The sequence below is a fragment of the Serinus canaria genome, chromosome 2, assembly GCF_022539315.1.
Source record: "Serinus canaria isolate serCan28SL12 chromosome 2, serCan2020, whole genome shotgun sequence".
NCBI lineage: Eukaryota > Metazoa > Chordata > Aves > Passeriformes > Fringillidae > Serinus > Serinus canaria.
The window spans coordinates 10,835,637-10,846,420 of record NC_066315.1 but is presented as its reverse complement, the minus strand read 5'-3'; the positions used below and the strand labels follow the sequence as shown (position 1 = coordinate 10,846,420).

Below are 10,784 nucleotides of genomic sequence, written 5' to 3'. Positions count from 1 at the left end.
GACTCCTAATTAACCTCATGCCCTGCTGCCATACCTGGAGTTTGTATGTAACATCTGCAATTCTCTATAAGATTACAAGTCCTTGTAATTTTTAATCCTAGCAATGCATCAGCTGTTGAGTGATCTCTGCACCATTGCAACACTTGAAATGGAAAATTCAATGTATGCAAATTAATTTGTCTCTATACATGCAATAAACTTTTCCCCAAAAATCAAGGATGCAGAAACCAAGAACACTGATTTAAAAATGCAAAGGAACCTTAACTCCCAGTTGTTTCTATTCTAGGTTCTAGCCATAAGCACATCCCAATATCCATGCTTCCCCTGAGCTCAGCCCTGCTGTTTTCCCCTTTGCAGGCTGGCCCTGCCCTGCTCCCATCTCTGCTTTCCCTTCTCCTCACTAAGTCAGAGGCATTCACTACACACTGACTTCCCAGCAGTTTATCCCCAACTGACCAATAACTTCCACCTTTTAGACATGCATTCCTATGAACCACTTTGCATTTTCTTTCTACCTACCTCCCACAGCTGTCCCAATTTTATTCCAGTTTCTCATTCCCCTTCATTATTCTTCCTCTGTGTTCCTCATCTGCAGTCTAAACACTTCCACCACCAGATGTGCCTCTCTGTTTCTCAAATGATCTTAATTCCTTCTCAAATGCTGGGTCACCACTCTTGCATACAGCACAGAAGCTCCAAACTAAGGGAAAGTCTTTCTCCATAACTCTTCTGCAGCACTTGAAATCACTGTATGCTCCTTTCCAAAGCCTTAAGTCACCTACAACATCCCTGCAAATCTATTTTTTCTCAGCAGTTAAGGTGCACAGACTTGATTCAGCCTTCATTAACCCCAGACCATTAATGCATGCAATCTTCAGGCAACTTCCATTACTAAAAATTTTCACCCAAACAATTAGAAAAAATCATGAAGATGAAAAAGTGCCCATTGAGATCATTCAGCTCTCTCCTCCCAGCACAGGACTGCTGGATGGTCTTGTTTCATTGGTAGGGGGCTTTTAAATCAAGATGTAACTAAATTTGTTCTGCCCTAGGGAGAAGAGAAATACCACAAATACAAGTGGGAGAGGAACTACACAAAATTAATGTCAAACTTACACAAATGGCAAGTATGACAAGTTTCAGTGGAAGGAGGCAGAACTGTAGCAGTTTCCAACAAATGGAAATGAAGTTTCAAGCAGAGTCAAGCAACACAATTAACATGCAATGGTGTCATTGCACGGCACAGCAGTCACCAGCCAGGCTGAATCTTCCATTTTCAAAACAATTCAAGGCAGAAGCAGAACTTTGGGGTTTTTTCTACATTAACTCTCTTCCATTGTACATGCCAGCACTGACACTTTGCACCATTTCCATTTTCCTAGACTAAGTCCAAATGCTTGAATTCCAACTTGTACATGGCACGCTGAACCATGCCAGAAACTCCCCAAACCTGTTACAAAACATCCAAGCTGCAAATTCAGGAACTTGGGTTCAACGTTGCAAACACTCACTATCCTCAACCCTACACCTCATAGAAACAGCCCCTTGTGGTAGTACTGAATATTCTCACTTGGAGGACATTGACAAGCAGCACATCTACAAAATTCCACACTGCTCCAGTAGAACACCTCTCCCAGTTAATGGTATGTTTCGACCAGGATTTACTGTTTGAATTAAACAGGATTTCCTCTGTAAGCTCCTGCAAATTACTTATGTTCAGAAAACTCTGACCTGTGGGAATTAGAAAAGGTAACAACACTCCTTAAAAATAAAATATCACAAGGCTGAGTAATTTTTCAGTGACATACTCAGGTCTCAATAGAGCATTAAATAAAATTTCTATGCCGGTCTAAAGAGCAAACTATGGTGCATGACAGAGTGGTTCTCCTGCAGCTCATCTTCAGGTTTAAACACAGACAGACTCCTGAAACCACTAGTTGTACATGGTATTTATTCAGCAGTTTAAAATGATACTAGAAATACTAAGTTTAAGTCAGTTGGCAGTAAAGCCTGACTTGGAAGCCCTCAGCTAAAAACAACTAAAGCCCAGGGTTTGGCATTCTGTCTCAACCCAGCCCTTATGTCACTTGTGCTACCTTGGAACTCCAGTCTTATTTTTGGTCCACTTCACCAGCAACTCTGATTAATCCCAAATGTGGCAATAAGGGATCCTAAAGCACATTAAAGGAAAATAAGGTGCACTCAGGTACCAGCCAAGACTCTGCCTTGGCTTCTGAAACCCATAAAAAGTATTTCTACAGCACAAAGTGCTTTAGGTTTTACTCCAACACTGCAGAGCTTTGGTTTGAACACAGGTGCAACATGCAACCAGCCTTTAACCTACAGAAAAACTGAGGGTGGGTTCTACTCATCAGAGTAGTTTTGCAATACTTTTGCTGTATTCTAAACATTAAAAAATAGTTTAGATTTCATTTTAAAATAACAGTTTGTAAAGTGGGGTGAAAAGTCACAGAAACTTCAGCATAATCTGCATAACAAGATGCAATTACACTTTTTTTCCATACAGAATGAGAGAAGACAATACAAATGCAGTCCTGAACACCCTTTGCTAGCAGTGTGACCATTAGTACTACAGAAGACTTACTGTAATAAACAGACTTGGCCTTCTCTTCCATACTGTGTTCATCAATGCCTCAGAAACAAATTTTTTTAGCAGAAAAGAGTGGAAAGGGAATAGGGAGATCCTTTGACTACAAAAAATTGAAATATTGGCATCAACAGTAACCTTAATGCAACACAGAAAAACGGCAAATTGCAAAAAAAAATTGTTGAATGTTTTAATGCATTTTGAATTGTAATGAAGAAAAACATTTTACATCTAAAAACAAATTAGCAGAATAATAAAAAGTGGTTCCACATAACTTATAAATTCTTTTCCCCAAAAGGTAGTTTTCACAGATTTAGGCAACAAATAAAATGTTTCATTCCAGATCTTTCTGATTGTAAAGTATACACAAACTTTGTGAAAATTGATGTGCATTGCTTGAGAGAAAGACACAGAAGCTTGGTTTTGCCTGGTGATGAGTTTTCTGTGAAATTCTGCACAATACTGAAACTGTAACTGCAACTCTGCTCCATTTAATGAAATGCTGGACATTGTTAGTGCTGAAAAAACACTCTTTAGAACACTTAGAGCCATGAAATGTTTTCCACATATTTAGTCAATGTAGTATATTCACTACCCCTGCTCATATGTTTAGCTTAAGAGGAATGGCAGTTTGGCTTACCCTTCACTACAGTATAGAAAACTAAACTAAGTGATAGTTCAGTGTTCAGCTGATTTAAGTATTAGCCTGCTCATAAGAACGTGGCACTAGCACCTTGTTTGGTTGATTCTTTTCAAAATGAAACCACGTAATCACCCATTCTGGTGCCAGAGGATGGTCCCTCTGGTGATATAAAAAGTTTGCAGCAATGATGATTAAACTGCATAGAGTCCAGTGGTTCTGTACTACATATGTATGAGAGAAGCTTAGACACTTTAGTTTAGCAGGACCAAAACCAGTGACCCTCTCCTCTGCCTCAGGTAATAAAGGAGAGCCATTGTCCAGATCCTACATGCAGGCCATGCTGGAGAAACTGTTTGTATTGGCCAGACACTTTTCTTTTTTTAAAAACAGCATAAACCTTTGTAAAGTTCTCTCTGTTACTAACTAAAAGAAAGTGAGTCTTGTTTTTTAAGGAATAAAACCTGTAACCCAACATCAAATGGCTACGACTCAGAGCAAAAAACCCAGGAGAAAAAAAAAAAAGTTAAAATAAACATTGTCACCATCATTTAACTCTTACCACCAGAAGACTTAAAATTCTGCAGCTGCTTTCTGCAACCTCACTAGTTTTAGTATTTAAGATTACTCCAGTGCATTGTCCATCTTGCATCTCAAGAAAAAAATCCCAAACCCCACAACAGAAAAAAACAAGGGATCAAACCACTCCGATGACATGTACTACAAAGACACTACATATACTCGCCATTAAATATTTTGTGTTTCCTTATTGTTACACTCCTAAACAACAATGCTTAGGACCCCCATTTTCCTTCCATTCCTCACTGATGCATTCATTATCCCATCCCATCCCACTGTACTCCCATGCCACACAAATGTTAGTTAAGAACCAGCTAACACATGTCTTAATGTCATTATAAACAGTGATGCAGAGGACATGAGCACAGCTGTAGTTGCACAGAATCATGATGATGAGATAAAGAGCTCCTAATACATCTGCCAACCCACCATGAACCCCAAGATTCCCACTGTCAGAGTGCACCCTTCCTTACCCCCCCCTTCATCTTATACTGTGATATGTCAGACAGTTAGGGCAGCATCTCCCTTCAGCCAAAAACCAAGTGTCTGTCTGAAGCAGCCCTTCCATTCTTTCCAAGACACCAGCTGCCACCTGCATTTACTGATAGCAGCAGCTGCAGAGCAACACCCCACTGCCAGTGCAAAAACAGCTAAACACAGTGAGGAGCAAAACCAGAGCAAGATCATTTGGGAGAAAGAAGGGAGAGCTATGCTAATTACCCCCTTCTGGAACAGGACAGAGACTGCAATGCCCCTGTCATGGCTGGGTGACACATGATGCTGACAGTGTATTGCTCCACTAGCTTTATGTGTTAACTACCTTAAGGATCACATGTAGTATGATTGTCTTCCCTCTCCTGTCAGAGATAGTACTTCAGCCAGAGACCAAAGGTGCTTTTTTCTAGGCTACAGAGAGATTCGATGCATCTTGACCAACATTCATTTTTGAGGTAGTACTCATTTACTTTGTATTGCTGGCTCAAAATAAAAATATGGGAAGTGAACACAATTAAAAGTATGCTCACTGTAGGTACATAAACAAAATCAACACCCAAATAAACTATTTCCTTTCTGGGCAGATCACCAAAAGGAATTAATCCTTCTTACAAAGGTTAGCTCACATTCACTGGTAAAGTCAAACTTTCATAAGTGGTTTATAACAATAGCTATAAACTAAAGTGCTTCAGAATTTGCTTGACTAGATTTCAGTGATTGGAATTGTAATATCCTGGATTTTTGCTAATATGAAATGTGATGAGGTTTCAGAATCACTTTATATAAGAAGGGCAGAATGAATCTTTTTCTTTTTTCAAAACAAAAAAATACAAAAAAGATTACAAATAAACCTGGCAGTCTATACTCACTACAAGTTGCTTGCATTTTCCTTCTCAAATCTACTATTTCTCTAGCAACCAGAGTAAAAATGGAGTTGAAGTTGCATGGCAGCACTAAAAAAAGTATTCAAATCAGATGCAAACAGGAAAATGTTTACAATCATACAACTAGCGAAATTCACACTTCATTTCAAAGTTTTAGCCCTGCAGGTTCCTTTTAACACAAGGCAGATATGTAGAGTCATGGAAAAACATAACAGACTGTATACACTCTCTACAGTAATTACATAAGTTTCACATTTATGTCACAAATGTAATGCCCTACTGTGTAACTATTAAATGCTAAATAACTTATGAACATTTATGTGCTCTACGCAACAGTGAACATATTGACCAGTGGATGCCAAAATATAAAATTTCATACACAAGACAAACTAATTCTTAAAAAATCACATATTTCTGTACAACCCATGCAAACTGTGCACAATGTGGTAACAAGAACAACACTTGCTCAAGTCTCCCCTCACGGAAGAGCTGTTACAGCGACAGCAGACCAGTGTTCAGAAAAGTCTGCCCAGGTGTAGAAGTCCACGGCGACACAAATGCAGAAACTCCCAGCACGTCACTTCTCCTGTAGCAAAGCAGGGATGTTGATGTTCCAGCCGATGGCCTGGCGGTCAAACCCACACGTGAAGAGGTTGCAGATGGGATGGTCCTCGCACCAGGCAGAGCAGCAAACCATCCTCCTGTGCCCCTGCCGCCGCGCGGGAGACAGCGCCGTTACTGACACAGACTGGGACTGCTGGCAACAGCCCACTGCAACTCACACTGCCACCCCGCCAATCCTCAGGCTGTTCTCTGCAAACAGCCCTGGAGAATCCTAAAGGTAACTGCTACCTGCATCTGTAAGCTAGAAGTCTTCATAATGATGTGACTCCTCAGCACCAGCACTGCATCCATAAGGACAGATGCATACAAAAAGGTGCAAAATTGTTTGAGTTTTCCAAGGTCTGTTTGCTATCTAGTTACATTTTCTTTACAAAAGCAAATCAATTTTTGATTTTAGCATTTTTATTTATAAAAGCAGTCCTAAAATAAGGAACTACTTGCTGGCAACTACTTTGTAACAAGCCTGCAAGACTAAGTGACCATATCGTCCATAATTCAGGAGTGATAAAACTGCAGCAAGAAGAGTGTCATACTGATGAAAATAGCTCAATAGCTACAAAAATGCTCAAAATAGGGTTCTGACCAACACTGAGGTTAAAAAAGAAATAAAGTCACTATTTCAGTAGTGTCAGCTTGAATGGAACTACTAAGGAAAAAAGGAAGATGTGCACACATACACAAAAAATCCCCTTAAGACTATAATTAATAAATTTAAAAACCTACCTAAATTAGAAAAAAAATCTAAAAGAGATTAATTAAGTCTTAGAAGTCCTTCCTAAATTCTGTCAAGAACTGCTGAATCAACCCCGAAAAAGGCCTATTTATGTGACATAATCCAATTAATTTTACTTAGTCTGATTTGCTCCATTAGTGATGCTTGCCATGCCAAATAGTGCCATAAATGCACAAAACCTGATGGCTGCAGCAAGGATGGTTTATTACATGGTAGGATGTATCTAGACTGTATGTGAATAAGCATAGAAGAAAAAAATTTAAATTTATCACCAAATCATACAAGGTGGGCTCACAAAACTGACCCTCACTTTTTCCCTCTTTGCTTCTATGTCATAGAATCACAGAATGGTTTGGGCTGGAAGGGAATTTAAAGATCATCTGGTTCCAACCTTCCTGCCATGGGCAGGGACACTTTCCAGTACACCTGGTCACTCAGAGCCCCATCCAGCTTAGAATATATAAACCAGCTAGACACTGTGAATTTAAAAAAAAAAAACAAAAAATCACCATGAGAAAAATCACCATTAAACCTCACAGTGAGCCATTTTAGTGACATGACTCACATCAAGACATTAAAGCACATCAGAAGTGCTCTTACACACTATATCCATTTCATAGAGAAAACAGATATGTGTTTCACTTTAGCAAGGGGAAACATCATGATAAAACTCACTTGAAACACCATCTCCAGCTCCAATAAAAAAGTTTAAAACGCTTCACATGGGCACGTTGGTTATTTTTAATAACTAACAGCATGTTTATTCAGACCAGTGCCGCTCAGCATTTGCTCAGCTGTAAGCCAGACAGACCAAATGCCATTTGTCCTTGTCTGAGGAATGACAGAGGCAGGGAGGGTGCAGGTACCTGTCTGTTGCTGCGGGGGAGCCGCGCCAGCCGCACCCCGGACATGTCGAACAGCCGCACCTGCCGGTTGTCGTGGGGAAGGGCGATGATCCTCTGGCCAACGCACACATTAATCCTGCAGAGAAGGGACAAAAGGAGGCTGGGGAGCGAACAATGAGCCTGGCAAATAGAAACTGACAGCACAAATTTAAGCTCATGGGAGGGGATGCAGCTGAATTTTTCCTGGCTAGAAGTCACAAATGGAAGGAGAAAAGAAAATATTGCACCATTAAGGTATTTTCTGTTGTACTAGATCCTCAAATTGCCTTAACATCTGCATTTTCTTATAGAAAATTTCTTAAAAGCAATGTACTTACTAAAAATCAATGCTCATCACACCTGCACTTTATAAAACCATTTCAGACCTTTTTCAAATCTCAAGTTTAATTTCAGGGACAATAAAACTAAATGTATATTCAGTGAATTAATAGAATAGACAATTTCAGTTGAAAGGTACCTGCAACAATCATCCAGTCCAACTACATGACCAATTCAGGCCTGACCAAAGCTTATAGCATGATATTAAAGATAGTGTCCAAATACTTCTTAAATACTGGAAAGCTTGGTGTATCAATCACCTCTACCTGTTCCAGGATTTGGCCACCGTCTCAGGAAAGAAATGTCCACTCTAAACCTCTGTGGCACAGCTTTAAACCATTCCCACGAGTGAAAGAAATTAAGAATTAATTAAGAAAGCATGAATTCAGTTACCTGGAGATCTGCTCACCTGTTGACTGCAGAATCTGTGCGGATCGTTGCAATAGGACTCCTCATGTTCTTCAAATCCCAGACTTTTACTGTACGGTCATCACTACCAGAAACAACGTTGTCTCCCACAGTGAAAACTGCAGATGTCACAGTGCTAAACAACCAGGAGCAAAGACAAAGATGTCAAACTCTACACTTCTTTATTAAACTAACATCTGATTTAAAGTCTTATTTTCTGTTCCTGTGCTTCCTTTAGCACATGTAGCTTGCCTTTTTTTTTTTTTTAAGCCGAGTAATCTGAAATTTTAACATTCCAAGCAGTTATTTTTGAATTTAAAAATATTCTTACAAAAAGCTATGACACTTCAGGTGAACAGGGCTTGAGTGGCCCAAGTGCTAAGAGAAACAGCCCAACAGTAGAGACTCACTCTGGAGGCATCTTTCATATTCCACTGATTCTGACATGAGCTAAATAGGCCCAGTCTTGAAACCAGATTTCACTATTGAAGTTCTGCACTAATGTCCAGCAGGTTTATCCCACAACCTCAGCTGAATTAGCAGCATAGAGTACAAATCTTCTGAAGTGATTTGAGATCAGTAACCAAGATTTTCTTTCCATCCAAAGATTTCTGTAGAACTATCCCAGACGTTTTCATTCACTGCACAGATACTGAGGAGGTCCCAAACACCTGAGATGTAGCTAAAGCTGTTCTGTATACACACATGACCATGCTGTAATCCACATACAGAGTCTCCAGTGTAGCTCCACTACCAACAGCTACAGCAATTAACAATCTCTAATTGTGATTTCTAGTCCTGTTTTACAAGCAGCTAAAGTCTGAGAGTCAGATAAAAAATAGCAAGAAGCAGTAAGAAGCACGAGCATACAGTTCTTCAAATTTTACCTAGCATGCCTAGAAATGCACAAGGGCAATCAGAGAAGACTCATGGGAATATTTCTAGCAATTGAAGTCTCAACATATTACTTACAGTAGCTATTTTATAAAGAATTTTATTTTAGAGTTTTATTATCTGTGTATTTCACAGCTTCAGAGAACAGTATGTCATCGATATACTGGGCTCAAACAAACAATTTTCATGATGATTCTACAATTATTTTTAAATACTTTACCTTTATTTCACATTCACCAATTAAAATTTGTACTACAATTTTCATTGTAATTGTGTGAATTCCCAACTAAAAAACAGTTATTTTCTGCCCACATAATGTACTAACAAAGCATTTTTAGGGAAGGCTTCTCAATTCTGTCTCTACAGATTTAATTTAATGACCTATCTTGTAACTTGGGTCATGCACATCAATTTCTTAGAACTTAGTAATTTTAATTTAAGTTGTCAGTTGTTACTGTCACTTTAGTTGTTCTGCAGAAATTTGAATTCATGTCCTATCCAAGCTGCTGATTAAGATTAGCACAAGCCAGGTCACAATGGACCAGTTTATGCAAGCCTCTTAATTTAAATTGACACCAAATTAAGTTTTAATTAGGATGAAGGCCCACTTTTTTCATGATACCAAGTTTCCTAACATATTATTAGAGTGCAACTAAGCCACCAGGGAGATGGTTACAGAAATAACCAAGAGGTCTTCGAATAATCTTCTGGACTATATGAACAAAAAGTCAAAAAGTTAAAACATACATGAAGGCCACAGCTGCTGAGTCTCTTTCAGGCACCATCTTATTTGGGAAGAAAACTCACTCATGCAGTCAAGCTGCTGCACAATACAGCTGGCATGTTCTCAGCATCAAACTTGTCTCCTACCAGCCCAAACTCCTTTAAATTTACCAACATCTGCACTTCTCACTAGTTCTCGACATAAACAAGCTCAGGAAAAAAATCAGGCTTTTACTAATCTCTATACTGCTGCAATACATTTGAGGCAAAGTTTACAAGTTTAAAATTCTCTGTTCAATCCCCATGATTTCCACACACTATGGGAGACTTCCTAGCACACAACAGCATAAAGAATTCAAGTCATAGAAAATCTCCAGGTGAATGAATACACTGTGCTTTTCGTATTCTGCTGCCAACAAATCTGATCTCTTTCTCCATCATACATTTTATTCCAATTACAGCTGGAATACATTGGGAAACTGTCTTAAAATAACTCTCGACTTTTGAGTACTTTTTTTCAAAACTTTAAAGAGCTTTCCAACTTCTTTGATCTCATATTCGTTTTGCTTTATCATTTATCACTTTCAAACATGGTTAAGTTTCTTTGACCACATAAGGTTCTCTAATCCTTAGATTTATCATTTTTAAATGAAAACATTCAAAACTATTGCCAGGAAAACAGAATGCCAACCCCAGGTTAGCTCAATCCTTCCTGCTTCTCCAAAGACTCTCAAAAGATAACAAAATCCTTTCCAGCTTAACTTACTCTTTCAGCTTAACTGTTCAGATATTATTGGGTACACCAAGCAAAAGTTTGTAAAATAAAAATGCATTTAAATTCTTCTGTAGCTCTCTGGAAATAGGGCAAGAGATAGAAAGGCAAAGGGAAAGCTGCTGGTCTCTTTTTAGTGACAACTTTAAAGGTGCTTGGTGGTTTTAGCCCTCCATTCACCCTCAGGTCAGTCCTGCAAGG

The 10,784-nt window shown here is 39.0% G+C and overlaps 1 protein-coding gene across 3 annotated transcripts in view; it reads right to left on the bottom strand.

The window, feature by feature from the left end:
• Positions 1 to 2,784: 2,784 nt before the first annotated feature.
• The window catches only part of WDR37 (WD repeat domain 37), a 43,621-nt gene continuing 35,621 nt past the window's right edge, over positions 2,785 to 10,784 (bottom strand). For all 3 annotated transcript variants that reach the window (XM_050970807.1, XM_030229276.2, XM_030229282.2), the window contains 3 exons: positions 8,196 to 8,330; positions 7,430 to 7,544; positions 2,785 to 5,915 (listed from right to left, as the gene is read on the bottom strand). In XM_050970807.1, coding sequence (XP_050826764.1) covers positions 5,784 to 5,915; positions 7,430 to 7,544; positions 8,196 to 8,330 — 382 coding nt within the window. In that variant the 3' untranslated portion in view covers positions 2,785 to 5,783. The remainder of the gene's footprint in view (positions 5,916 to 7,429; positions 7,545 to 8,195; positions 8,331 to 10,784) is intronic.